Raw genomic sequence first — 14,275 nt, 5'->3', positions numbered from 1 at the left:
CATTATTTGCTTATTGAAGATCCTGCATCTGGTTATTAGAAAGGGACAATTGAACTCTATAATTATAGTCAAACTAATTAGCAAAACTCTTTTCTCCTCAACCAATTTGTGCAAGTTGTTGCCTCAGTTATCAATGTGTCAATATATTCCTATAACCCCTAAAATAAAATGTGTTGGCCAATTGAACTGACAAGTATTACAGCACACAGGTAGTGAAGTTTTGGTGACATGTCAATCATTCTGACTTCACAATAAAAGTCACCCAGGTTTTAATAAAAAATGCTTATTCCAAAGTGATTCAGATACAAAGAAACTTAACTCTGCTAGTCAGTCACTATTAAATATTTTCTTACCGTGGATGAGGAAATGATTTTGCCATGTCTAGCAAACAGACCATATGAATTGGCATGACAGCACAAACAGATCTGAGACCAGGCTAGAAATTATTTTACCATAGACCTGTGAATTATTGAGTGTCATCTGTGTCCGTTGCCGTGAGACAGCAGGTGGCGTCGGGCCATGCCGACCTTAAAGAACTCCCTGAGGGTTGGTACGTGTCGTGCTTGGACCTGTACTAGGGCTTCACAAACACCTGGGGGAGACAGAGAGCACATTAGACTGCAGTGGTTTCAGGAACCATAGACGCACGAGGGCAAGCAAGGTTAAAAATAAAAGTTGCTTCCCAAGGCTCTACTTACTTTGAAATTCTTTGTCGCTTCATCCTCTGAATATCCAATGATATCCTGTGTCACCGGTTATTGGAGAAGTTAACATTTCTAGATGGAAACGAGATGGAGAAATGTAAGGCTTGGAATAACACGGTAATGGCTGGGCAACGATAACTGCACTGACATAACGTACTCACTTAACCATAGAATTGTGAGTACATGCATGCAGAAGTTATCAATGCACAGTTCCTGGAGGTGTAAACAGTGATGAGTAAAAGTCCTACATTTCTGCTAATACTGGACATTTACAATATCAATGTTACGGCACTATGCATTTTTTGATTCGTTTTTTTTCAGTCGCTTCGGTGCAATTATCACAAGTATGTGGTCACAACTTAGTACAAACCTCAACAGATCATCAAAACTCTAAGCACATTTTCAATTGACTAAGTACAACACACAATCATAGGTCACTATTTTACCAAACACTGTTTCAGKTAGAAATACGTTCCACATTGCAATACAGGTTTATATAAAGTAATTTCCTTTCACAATGCAATGTTCACACTACTTTTAATATGATTCTGTTATGTTAAAATACATTTTACTCTTACTTAATCCGACTGCTCTTAATTGATAATCACTTAACCGTTTGGTAAACGTACAGGTTTGTCAACTACATAATGAAAAGGTATGTTTGAAGGAGAAACTTAGTGTACAAAACATTAGGAACACCTTCCTAATATTGAGTTGCACCCCTTATTGCACTCAGATCAGCTTCAATTTGTCAGGGCATGGACTACAATGTGTCAAAAGCATTCCTGATACACATGGAAAACTGTTGAGTGTGAAAAACCCAGCAGCGTTGCAGTTCTTGACACAAACCGGTGCACCTGGCACCTACTCCCATACCCTGGTCAAAGGCACCTACATATTTTCTGAATGGCACACACACAATCCATGGCTCAATTGTCTCAAGGCTTTAAAATGCTTCTTTAACCTGCCTCCTCCCCTTCATCCACACTGATTGAATTGACATCAATAAGGGATCAAAGCTTCACCTGGTAAGCCGGTCATGAAAATAGCAGGTGTTTCTAATGTTTTGAACACATCCCCATGAGCATGCCACCCTCCTTCAGGCCATGGATGAGGTATGCAATGACATTAATCCAGACCTACAGAATGTCAGGCTTGGATTCCTTTTCGTGCCAAAAGGTTTATCCCCAGGTGCATGAATAATAAGGACATTTACTGTGATGTCATTGAGAACCTAAAGTATTACCAAAATTCTCAAGACAGGCTTGATGCAAACTAGTAGCCTGCTAAACATTGTTTCTTCCATTTGATTACAGTAGTATTTTTTGGGGTATTTTATTCAGATCCCCATTAGCTACTACTAAAGCAGCAGCTACTCTTCCTGGGGTCCACACAAAACAAGATACAGAACATTAACAGAAAAGTGCATCACAAGGACAGAATTACATACATTTAAAATACACTTTCATAATCATGTGATTCAGATGCTACTGAATGAAAGTGCAACACACAAAAACAAAAGGGGCTGATACTTTTTGCTAAATTTCCCTGACATGAATAAAGCTACCTTGTTTCTATAGGAGCGCTTGTAATGGGTATCCTGGGGTAAAGTATAGACTTTTTACAGTTACCACCTGCAATGGGTTTCTTACGGTAACATGTAATCTCTTAAACTTGTAGGCCTTTTGTTAGTTACCATTAGGTAAAATGCAACTTTCATAAAAATCCAAGACAGTTACACTTACGTCAGTTCATAGAATGAATAGAACTTTTATCATACAGGGCTTCACCTAATGTCCTTCACCCCCATTCAGCTCAGAAAATAAAATGAACTAAACTAATCAGACATACAGGCTTCGCTTCCTTCACCCCTGCTCATAACGAGCTACATTCCTTGAGCCGTGTTACAGTCTACCGCCCATGAAGGGTTATCTGAGGTACAGTGTAACGTGTTACAGTCTACCGCCCATGAAGGGTTATCTGAGGTACAGTGTAACGTGTTACAGTCTACCGCCCATGAAGGGTTAACTGAGGTATTGTGCAAGGCCCTGGACCTGGTCATGAAATGAACAAGATCCCTGTGAATCAGATGGAGCCGCTAGGCTCCTGCTCATATAAACTGAACCAGATGGGAGTTTCACCTGAGGTCCTTGGCTCCCGCTGAGGCTTTCACCTCAGCCACCGTGGTCAGTTAACAGAGGTGAACGCAGCAACCTTGAATAGTGTGGAGTTTCCTCCCTCCTCCTGCTAAAGTTTAAACTTAAATGGTTTCCACCTCACCAACTTGTCTTACATGACCACCTTCATTCCACCCCAGTATCGTCCACCAGTCGCACACGGAATCAACCAAAGGACAAAGTTACTTAAATGGAAATAAGAACACACTTTTATATAGTTCAGCCGAACTAACATTCCATACATCAATAATACTATGCTCTACCAGGCAGGCCCTGGTATTGTCGATACATCAATAATACTATGCTCTACCAGGCAGGCCATGGTATTCTGTCCATACATCAATAATACTATGCTCTACCAGGCAGGCCCTGGTATTCTGTCACTCACCAATGTTCTTTAAACAAGCTGAGAGATTCTCACAACATCACCTAGTCAGTGAGAAGAGTATCATCATGCGGAGCATGGAGAAAAAAATACATTAAAATAAGTACTTGGATTTATTCTGGGGAGCCCAATTGAGACTAGTGTCTCATTTGCAATTGTGCCCTGAGGACAAAAATATAATCAAAACAACACATTACATCAGGCTATTTTAACAAGTTATAATAGTCAATTAAAACAAATTGCACACTTAGTAAACTCATTTAACAACAGTTTTAAACTGCCCTATCGATCCCAGGTTCACACAACCGTCCGTGACCAGAATTGAAATTGAGAAAAATTTGGTAAAATACAAAAAAATACATTTGTGGAGACAAGTGGGACATCAAAGAATTAACCAACCCTGCGAACGGGTTTGGTATCTCATATTTAAACTAGGAAGTGAGATATTTTAGAAGCGGGTGGAGCAGAGCTTTGTAAACAAGGATAGAGTAATGAAGTGATCTACGGGACTTTAGTGAGGTCCTGCCGACCTTCTGACACCGGATGCTTTGATGAGTATAAAAAAAAAAAACTCACCTGTAATAAAGCGAAGGGCGCTATGGTAGACAGCATTCGATGGTTAAAGAGTAGTGGCTGCTGCATTCTGGTAAATGGTGTCACCGTAGTCAAGAACTGGCAGAGAAGATGACTGTACAATAATGCTTCCTGCTGTTCATGGAGAGGCACGATCTATTTCTAAAAAGCCCCTTTAAATCTCAGCTCATCTGTACGTTTTTTGTTTTTAAACGTTAGATATTTATCAATCCAGACACCCAGATATTTATAGATAGAACCATCCAAAGAGTGAATATGTAGACCAGAAATATTTCAGTGAATTAGAGACCATATTTCATTTGGCCCGCATTAAGTCCAAGTTTTAAATCAACAAGGGCTTTCTGTAATGCAACAAAATCAGATTGCAGCTCTATCATAGCTTGATACAAGTCAGTGCAATGGCATACATAACCGTATCGTCTGCACTCAGATGAATGACAGGATTTAATACATAGACCAATATTATTTATATAAAAGTGTAAAGAGAACAAGTCCCCATACCGACCCTGCCGTAATAGAGGAAACTGAAGTCCTTACTCTGAGGCTTTGCTTACCATTGCTTTCTCTAAGCAGGTCCCGATATCCTAATGACAAGGGCACATCTTATCTTTAACCCAAGCAGCAGAAGTGCTCGGAAGGGAGATGCTACCAGCTATTTAGGTCAGAGGCAATGTGCAGTTTTATTCTTTTTTTTTTAGGCWAATTTTGCAGCTTGCTTGAGTGATTAGAGACGGCAGGGAGTTCCACACTATCATGGCTCTATATACAGTACTACTGGGCATCGCCTTGAGTTCGTTTTGGCTTTAGACAGTGAAGAGAGCTCTGGTTGAATGTCTTGTGGAATATGAATGTTTGTCAGAGCTGTGTGTTAGTTGATTGAATAGACAGAGTTTGGAGTTCAACACATGAATATTTCGAACAAAACGAGAAATGGTGCAGACAATCGCTCCTCTACTTCAAGCCAGTAAAGCTCAACATGCATTTTGTTGACATTAGCGCTGTTGTACACCTATGTTGTAATGATATCTGAACAATACATCTGGTTTTTTCATCAACGGTCGTGAAAGATGTCTTCAATCACACTTGTAGCATATTACATTCAAAMGTCAATTTTGAAACATGTGTCTTGCAGTTTTTGATATTGGATTAACTGGTAGTTAAAATAACTAAATTGAGAAGAGATCATAGTGTTGTGTTTTGGCAATGTTCATGGTACTTCACAGTAAATGTATATTTTGGATTTCAGAAAAAGTCCATATTATATCTGCAGTAATAGTGGAATGACAGTGTTTCTCAGTACTACTTACCCGCCAGTGTTGTGATTGGCTGTGATATTCGCCTATTGATTTCTCCCGAAGCGGCATCTGTTGTCAAAATGGGAAAGCTGTTTTGACTTTGTGGCTGTTATATAGTGGAAATCTGGTCAAGCGGCCAATGTAGAAAACGCTCTGTAATTTCCTGGTTGCTAAAATTCTACAAGGTTTGCTCAATTTCAGTTTATGTGAGAAAACAAGCACTGAATAGTGTAGGGAATCATTGTACCATCTAAATCACTGACATATTTTCAATAACAAAACATATTTTTTACAGCTGTTTGAAGCTGGTGGGCCAAAACCGAGAGTAAAAGGTTCAAGTGAGAGTCTCCGCCATGTCAAGGGAAAAATGGGATGCTGTGGAGGGGGATTTGTTTTGAAAGCAGCCAAGTACTGTTGCAATTCACCTAGCTTCCACATAGGGGAGACATTCAAGGGGTAGCACCTTTAATGGTTGTGTGGTGAAAGTTGTCTTCAAAATGAACGTAGACAGTTCAGTTTTGTACGAAGCCTTTAGAATATTCACCACATACTTGTGAAAATAGCATAAAAGCAATAAAAATAAATAAAACTGTCGTACTAGTGGGTATTTGACTAGCCTGATTGCTCGATTTGTTGCTGCTTTAAACAATTACAGTTGTTTGCCATCATGCATGAGATGATGAACGTATGGAACGATGAATGAACAACATCATTTTACTAAAGAAAGCACAGCCAGATTTGGCAACCAGGCTAGTATAGGAAAGTATCCTTGGTTGTTAAAATCAGCACCTGTATTTCTCTTACTCTTTGTCAGCTGATGCTGGAAGCTCCATATCTAGGGTCAATGACCTGTCACTCAACTTCCGTWGCCAGGTCGAAGGAAGCCGACATGCCGTTATCGCCGGCAACTTTGGCCTCTTGTTCTGTCCCCATGGAGAGCTCCCTTCCCCTGCTGCTGGTGTCCCGTTGCTGCAGGAAGGAGGTTGTGACCTCATAAGAGCAGTGATGTCTGCTGAAGTCAGTCGGGGGATGAGCACCCTGGGTTTGTTGAGCAGACAGGATGTGATGTAAGAATAGAGGCGATGGTCTTCCGGAACCTTGAGGTTTGCGATCCCCAACTGGACCAAACAGTCCCTAAGAAGGTCTCTCTCAGTCTCTCCATCTCGACCGCTCGTCGTATCCTCCTTCTCCCCATCTCTAACAAACCCCCCCCCACGCCCTCTCCTGAGCACTCTTTTACTCCCTCTGTCTCTCACACTCCTCTTCCTCCCTCTTCTCATGACCATGATCTCCTCATCCTCTTCGGATTCCTCTTCTCTGCTTTTGACCCATGTATATTTTGACCTCTCCGTTGACTCAGCGTCCTCCTCCACATCTCTTGAAACCGATTGGATAATAACGTCTTCCTGGAAAGTTCTTGCCCTCTTATTGGCTGAAGCCATGGTTGGAAGGTCTTCGTTGCAAATCCCACCAATCACAGGTGCMACGGGCGATGACAAGTTTGTCTGTCTGTAATCAGTTAATGGGTTTAAAGACAGAGGGCTTGGGGTGGAAACCGAGGCAGGCTTAGATCTTGATTGGACGCTTTGCTGCACTCTTCCAGAGGGAGGGAGAGACAGTGATGAGAGGAGGTAGTCGCCCATACACGGAGGGAGAGAAGCTGATAGGAGGTAACAAAAGAGATGAGGTTAGCCGATATGTTAAACATCCATCCCAGGCGTTGTGAAATCTGGCTGGCGACTGCAATGTAGTCGGCCTGGAACGCGCCCTATGTAGACCCACCTGCAGAATCCAGGTGTCCCAGGCAGATCTGGTGCTGGAGCAGGGTCCTCAGGAGCTGGGGTTGGGAGGCAGCCTGCGCACACTCCTCCAGGACAGGAGGGGCAGRAGTGAGCCACGACACCGTCTGAGCCAGGTTGGGCACTGGGAGAAGCTGGTCCAGTCTGAGCAGGAACTCCCACAGCAGTTTCTCCAGCTCCTGGTCAAACTGAGGCCCATACTCTGACGGAAACTCCACCTGTAAGGGGTAGACGAGAGGGGGACAGAGAATTTGAGAGTTCCTRAGTGGATGTAGCCTCGTACGACCATAGCGAAACAGAATGTAAGCTTGCGAGACCAGGATGGTCATATGAGGCTAGTGAATGGTCTCTAATTAAGATAACTTTATTGTTCAGTTGCGCACAAGGTCCAACCAAAATGTTACTTCCTGTTTTAACTCAACCCCTCTAAAAGACACACATGTATACAGTGTTTTGGGGGGAGAGGCYCAGGGGGCTGCCACACTGGGTGCCCGGGGAGCTGTTGTTGTGGAGGATTAAGTGCCTTGCTCAAGGGCACAACAGTAGACAATGCAATCTAGGATTCGATACCAGTAACCCTCCGGTTGGCCAGCTCACTTCCTGACTGATATTTTTGGTCGGTCCGGGATTCGACAGGGTAGCCCTCCTGTTGCTGGCTCGCCTCTTTAACAGCTAGGCTATCTGCCACCCCGAAAAGCTGCTGAGTCAAACAAAACAAAGCCACAGTCTGACCTTGTAGAATAGTTCTCTCTCTGTGGGGTCTTTCAGAAAGCTTTCAACCAGGTCCCGGAGGTTGGTCACTGCTGTTTCAATCTTCACATCCTTTTTCTGCAACATAGGCATGCAAAGACATCACTTACAGCAAACATACTGTATTTCTCACAAAATCATTCCTAGTGTACAAAGCAGTGAAGTGATGAAAGACCATTCAAATACCACACCCGTCTTGCAGTACAGAGAAGTGACTGTCACTCACCAGGGCAGAGGACGGGGTGGGGGCACGAATCCTTTCCAGCTGGGGAAGGACAACCGATGGATCTGGTGGGTCTGAGCCATTGCACAGCTCTAAGATCAGCTACAAATGACCAGAGACATGATAATTAAGGACTGAACAGTCTGACAGTGGAAGCACATACAGGGTAATTTTCATTAAGTCGCAACATAACAACGGAAAACAAAATTGAGCTTTTCTTATCGGACAAGTTCAGGTTTTCAACCATTTGGTGCCAAATGAATGCAACCCATTCACTGTCCAAAGACTTATGGCCATGGGTCAACAATATCATCCTCCACACACACACACACACCCGTGATCTCAGCCCCAGAGCCAGCTTGGCCTGGTGTCTAGATGTGAGCAGGCCAGGGACAGTCTCACAGCAGGATGTCACAAACTCCTCCAGCATCCCATAATGCATCACATCGCGTTGCTTCATCACCTTCCACATGGCAGCAGAGACCAGCCGGATGGGAGGGGCCAGGAGGCGTAGGGAGGAGAAGGAAAGGAAGATGTCTGAGGGGATAGAGAGAGGAGAGTAACGCTGAGCGAATAGTGCCTTTTGAGGTCAGTTGGTTTGATAAAATAATCTTTAAATAAAAGTCCCACGACAGTAGTGACATCCCATTACTGCCTATTACTTATTCACATTCATATTTCAGTTGTTGTGTATATTACATTGGTTTTATTTGCAGACTTTATTTAATTCCAAGTCATCATCTCTATAGAGCTGCTGCCTATGCTGTCTGACAAAAATCACTATTTTAGTAGTTCTTCAAAGTAAATAAGGCATACCTTTATAACTATCAATCACCTAGATCATGTATTTCCAGGTAAAGATACCTCGAAGCAACTGCTCTCTATCTCTCTCGATCGCACATTCTTCTGTCTCTTCTCTCTCCTTGTCTGCCCCACACTAACCTAACATAGCAGGCATAAAAGAGAAACATACCGGAGTAGGTGTGCAAGGGATTGTCATTGTAGTTCATTTAATGCAGAAAACGTGGTAATTATGTAGAATATTGGCCTGTTGGAAACTACATCTCCCTACTACATCGCACAGTTCAGGCTTGATCTGATTTATCTCTACAGAAACTGCAATGTGCACATTGAGCTCACAGAAAAAGAAAAAACAATTTTAATAATTGAACCGAAATCAGTCAATTAGTTTAAAAAACTAAAAATAACTGACATTTCGGTTAATCGCTCAGTACTAGAAGAGTGACTGGGTGTTAGCCTTTTTCGAGCGTCATGTTTAAATCATATAAGTGACTTTGTTGASCTTCAATCAATTTCAGATAATTTTGGATGATTTGGACATGATGCACAAAAAAAGAAGCTAATATTGGTCCCATGACTTGAATGAGATTTGTAACACAAATGCTAAAACGTTAGCATGTGGAAACCATGCCAGACATTGTCCATCGATATCCTCTTTTAGAATCCGAGTGTGAAATAGTTACACTCATCTCTATCATGTAGGCTCAGCAATTCCGAACAGTCCCATTACAAGTCAGAATGTTGAACAAACTTAAATTCCACATACATAACCTAGTCTGCCAATTTTGTCCCTATGTCAGAGGTAATCTGATACAAAATATCCACAGGGAAATATTATCAAACCGACCTTCAGTACACTGGTCTGTATATCAGTTTTTATTTACGGTTTTTGTTTTCAATACTGATGCAATTGACAAACACTTGCACAATATGGCCAAGCCTAACCGAACCACATACCAAATGGCAAACACTTCCAGCTGATTGCGAGGAAACGTGCTTCAGTCGACTAGGTTTGGTGACATATCGACTAGAGGTCGACCGATTAATCGGAATGGCCGATTAAATAGGGCCGATTTCAAGTTTTCATAACAATCGGTAARCTGCATTTTTGCACACCGATTATGGCCGATTACATTGCACTCCGCAGGCGGACTACCTGTTATGCGAGTGCAGCAAGGAGCCATGGTAAGCTGCTAGCAAGCATTAAACTTATCTTATAAAAAACAATCAATCTTCACATTATCACTAGTTAACTACACATGGTTGATGATATTACTAGTTTATCTAGCTTGTCCTGCGTTGCATATAATCGATGTGGTGCCTGTTAATTGATCATTGAATCACAGCCTACTTCGCCAAACGGGTGATTTAACAAGCGCACTCTTGCGTTCTGTCAGTGTATATACAGCAGTTTGGGCCGCCTGGCTCGTTGCGAACTGTGTGAAGACCATTTCTTCCTAACAAAGACAGCCAACTTCGCCAAACGGGGGAAGATTTAACAAAAGCACATTTGCGAAAAAAGCACAATCCTTTCTTAAAATCAATACACAGAAGTATATTTTTTAAAAACCTGCATATTTAGTTAAAAGAAATTCATGTTAGCAGGCAATATTAAACTAGGAAAATTGTGTCACTTCGCTTGCGTTCATTACACGCAGAGTCAGGGTATATGCAACAGTTTGGGCCGCCTGGCTCATTGCGAACTAATTTGCCAGAATTTTACGTAATTATGACATAACATTGAAGGTTGTGCAATGTAGCAGCAATATTTAGACTTAGGGTTGCCACCCGTTAGATAAAATACGGAACGGTTCCGTGTTTCACTGAAAGAATAAACATTTTGTTTTCGAAATGATAGTTTCCGGATTTGACCATATTAATGACGTAAGGCTCGTATTTCTGTGTGTTATTATATTATAATTAAGTCTGTGATTTGATAGAGCAGTCTGAGCGGTGGTAGGCAGCAGCAGGCTCGTAAGCATTCATTCAAACAGCACTTTACTGCGTTTGCCAGCAGCTCTTTGCAATGCTTCAAGCATTGCGCTGTTTATGACTTCAAACCTATCAACTCCCGAGATTAGGCTGGCAATACTAAAGTACCTATTAGAACATCCAATAGTCAAAGGTATATGAAATACAAATGATAGAGAGAAATAGTCCTATAATAACTACAACCTAAAACTTCTTACCTGGGAATATTGAAGACTCATMTTAAAAGGAACCACCAGCTTTCATATGTTCTCATGTTTTAAGCAAGGAACTTAAACGTTAGCTTTTTTACATGGCACATATTGCACTTTTACTTTCTTTTCCAACACTTTACTTTTGGATTATTTAAACCAAATTGAACATGTTTCATTATTTATTTGAGACTAAATTGATTTTATTGATGTATTATATTAAGTTAAAATAAAAGTGTTAATTGTTCATTCAGTATTGTTGTAATTGTCATTATTACAAATATATATATAAAAATCTGCCGATTAATCGGTATCGGCTTTTTTTGGTCCTCCAATAATCGGTATCAGCGTTGAAAAATCATAATCGGTCGACCTCTAATATCGACTATTGTTTACATATTGTACATCACGTGCAATGCGTCAAGAGATTGAAAATACAAGCGACAGAACCTATCGGCAACGCAAAAAGTCAAGTAAACAACACTTTCCTGTGGATACCCTATCTCCACCTCCTACCGCCAAAAGCACAACACGTACAACCGGTAAAGTAAGTGTAAATGTCATTTTATTCAACATTCTGGCTTTTAGAGACTATTGCGTCTTTTTTAGGGTGGATTCGCTCATACTGAAAATCCATGGAGTAACCATGGTAACAGTGCTGTTTTAAAGAGGAAGGAACCAATGTGTATATTTTGTGATTTGGGTGAACATTCCCTTTAAGATGGTTAGGGTGTAATTAATCTTCCTACTTTACTTCAAATTCAAGTAGTTGTAAGCAACCATTTTCTACAAGCCTTTATAATTATATAATGGTTGATAAAGACACCAGAATGTATTGACTGTCTGTAAAACTGTTAGGAAACTGTCAATGTCACTTTGCTTTTACTAACACTGTGACTAGCCGTATTGTTTTAGGAGACTATTTGGCTACTGTACTGATGTAGCTAGCTATTGGCAACCATCATGTTGTTTGTTTTGTGCTGGCTAACCCGCAATAGCTACCTACTGTTTCTTTGCAGTTAATGATTGCTTCTCCTAGTGTTAGCTCACGAGCTGTAAATGCAAAGAGAAAACTGTTGGAAACTAAATAGACTAAAGTAATTACCCATTTCAGATGACTTCTTAGCTGCCATATTGTCCCGTCCGAATTTAGGTCGATTTTTATACTAGAATGGCTAGCTAGCTTTAGCTCACTTCCCAAGCCAACTTTGTAGACAACTTTGTAGCTAGCTAGGCTAACAAAGCGTTTCTTCTGAGATTGCTGGATAAGTTAACGACAAGGTTACAATAAGTGATTATCTAGCGATACAAACAGAAAACATGCAACTCTCGAGGTTGCTATTCTGTATCTATTACACTGACTTTGATCATAAGAGTTTGTTAATTTTAGGACACGCTGAGTTCTCCGTCATCCCTTCTTCAGGATTGGGTTGGCAGATCGCATCCAACTTTCAAGGTGCATACATCGCCACCTACTGTACTGGAGTGTGAGACTAGTCATGGCCTAACTCCATTAAATTCTCCTCATTAGTCCAGTTACTCTAAGAAAGTGAAATAGAGCCCTAAAACTCCCACTTCCTTCCTTCAAATCTCCATATTTCCCTTCTCAGGCTCTAGGACCCGAGAGGGTGATATGGCTGGTGACAATACTCCATGCAACTCCTCCGCCGAGAAGTCTTTCAGTTCAGTCCCGGGAACCGCTCTGCCGCATCCACAATGATATCTATTTTCTGGAATTTCCTCTCCACCTTGGTAGTGCCATTAATCACCATAGCTATGAAGGCCACACAGTCAACCTTCTTAACATATGGGTCCTGCTGGTGAAAGGCAACCCCTGCAGAAAAGGCCTATCCACCACCATGACACCATGTACTCTTTAGGAGTACCATTCGAACACTTAACAGCCGCTGCATATGAAATGCTTTGGGAAACCCGGACTTTGGCCAAATTCTCTTCTACCCTGGTCGGGCATTCCAAAGAAGCTTCATGGTTCCCACCACAATTGCAACATGTTACATTTTCATCAAAATAAAAAATAAATCCACATCTCAGCTTCTCCCTTCTGCAAACACTTGACTGAAACATGTTCAAAAGCTTTACAGTGATCACACTCCATTGGTCTTGAGGTAAATGCTCGGCCCTGTAGTTTATATACCCCAACTGCACTTGAGTAGGGAGAGACTCCATATCAAAAAATATAGAGACTTGACAACGACCCCTCTCACACACACACACACACACACACACGCACACGCACGCGTCACCCGACGTGCGTCAATCACTCCAGGAATATTTTTCATCTCTGTAACAGACTTCCCACGAGACGCCAGGTATTATCCCCTTAGCGGTGCCGTGTTCCGAAGATACGTCAAACACACGACACGTCAAACTTCTCAATTCGGGTAAGACGCAACACACGTTCCTTCTGATCCTCAGAAATTCAACAAATCTAAACAAACCTGCCTCTCGTAATTCTCACAGCCTTCAATTTACCCAGTACTTTCTCCACCAGTTTGGATATCTCAAATGGATTGTTCAAGATTGGTAATCCGATCCGCTTCTCCTCATTAATAACCCATAGTACTACAAGACAAGGAACATTCTCAGCACTGTACGCTACTCCTTGATTCAAGATCCACATCAGCTTCCGCCATCTCTTTCTCCAAAACCACATTTTCCCCGCCTTCTCTACTTGCTGGATGTGACGTTTGAATGAATATATAATCAAAGATTTTATAACTAAACCAAGATAGACCACAGTCTGTTGTTTCCAATGGGAACAGATGAGTCATAGTGGGCAGAACAAGCAAGGAGGTGGGCAGAGCCAAAAACGAGCTAGCGAGATCCTATTGGCCCGTTCTAGCCAACATCTGCATATTTCCGTTAGGGAACGCCTACTTTGCGTTCCTAAACAACGCAATTTTTAAAAACTTTGGCAAAGGCTAAAGTCTACAAAACGTAGTCCACTCTCTTCATAAGATATWKTAGTTTTGGGAACAGAAAAAACTGTATTGAGATCAAATGTTTAATCGATGAGAACATTTGTAGAATGTTGGCCAAAATCCATCTCGTTCCATCTTCTCCGACTGCGCGCCAGTGGGATTCCTCTCACTACCATATTTGCTAATGAGTGGAAACTCCAAGGCTTCATATTTATACATCCAGTGAGATATCTGTCTCATTGTTCTGTGGTATAATATTCATGATTATCTTAACTTCACTGATAAATTAAAACAAAAGTCTGTGCTGATATCATGTAAAAAATGTTCCAACTGTAGATTGAATGCCATGGCGCAGTCAATGATATAGGCCAGTGTTACTCTCTCTCTCTCTCTCTCTCTGTCTCAATTAAATTCAATTTCAATTC

At 41.5% G+C, this 14,275-nt stretch overlaps 1 protein-coding gene across 8 annotated transcripts; it reads right to left on the bottom strand.

The window, feature by feature from the left end:
* Positions 1–213: 213 nt before the first annotated feature.
* LOC112069113 (uncharacterized) lies at positions 214–13,612 on the bottom strand. Of its 8 annotated transcripts, none has more exons than XM_070438414.1 (9): positions 13,402–13,612; positions 8,262–8,464; positions 7,931–8,029; positions 7,687–7,782; positions 6,938–7,172; positions 5,960–6,815; positions 5,168–5,224; positions 699–776; positions 214–592 (listed from the first exon to the last, which is right to left on the bottom strand). In XM_070438414.1, exons 1-7 carry the CDS (start codon positions 13,580–13,582, stop codon positions 5,200–5,202), a joined length of 1,695 nt encoding a protein of 564 aa, XP_070294515.1. In that variant the 5' UTR covers positions 13,583–13,612; the 3' UTR covers positions 214–592; positions 699–776; positions 5,168–5,199. The 8 variants fall into 8 exon arrangements, with proteins under 8 accessions (XP_070294515.1, XP_023992171.1, XP_023992168.1 ...); XM_024136403.2 differs by lacking the exons at positions 5,168–5,224; positions 13,402–13,612 and adding exons at positions 8,744–8,869; positions 12,014–12,563; XM_024136400.2 differs by lacking the exon at positions 5,168–5,224.
* Positions 13,613–14,275: the final 663 nt, after the last annotated feature.

This window comes from Salvelinus sp. IW2-2015, unplaced genomic scaffold (assembly GCF_002910315.2).
Source record: "Salvelinus sp. IW2-2015 unplaced genomic scaffold, ASM291031v2 Un_scaffold910, whole genome shotgun sequence".
NCBI lineage: Eukaryota > Metazoa > Chordata > Actinopteri > Salmoniformes > Salmonidae > Salvelinus > Salvelinus sp. IW2-2015.
This window is presented reverse-complemented; position numbering and strand designations above follow the sequence as displayed.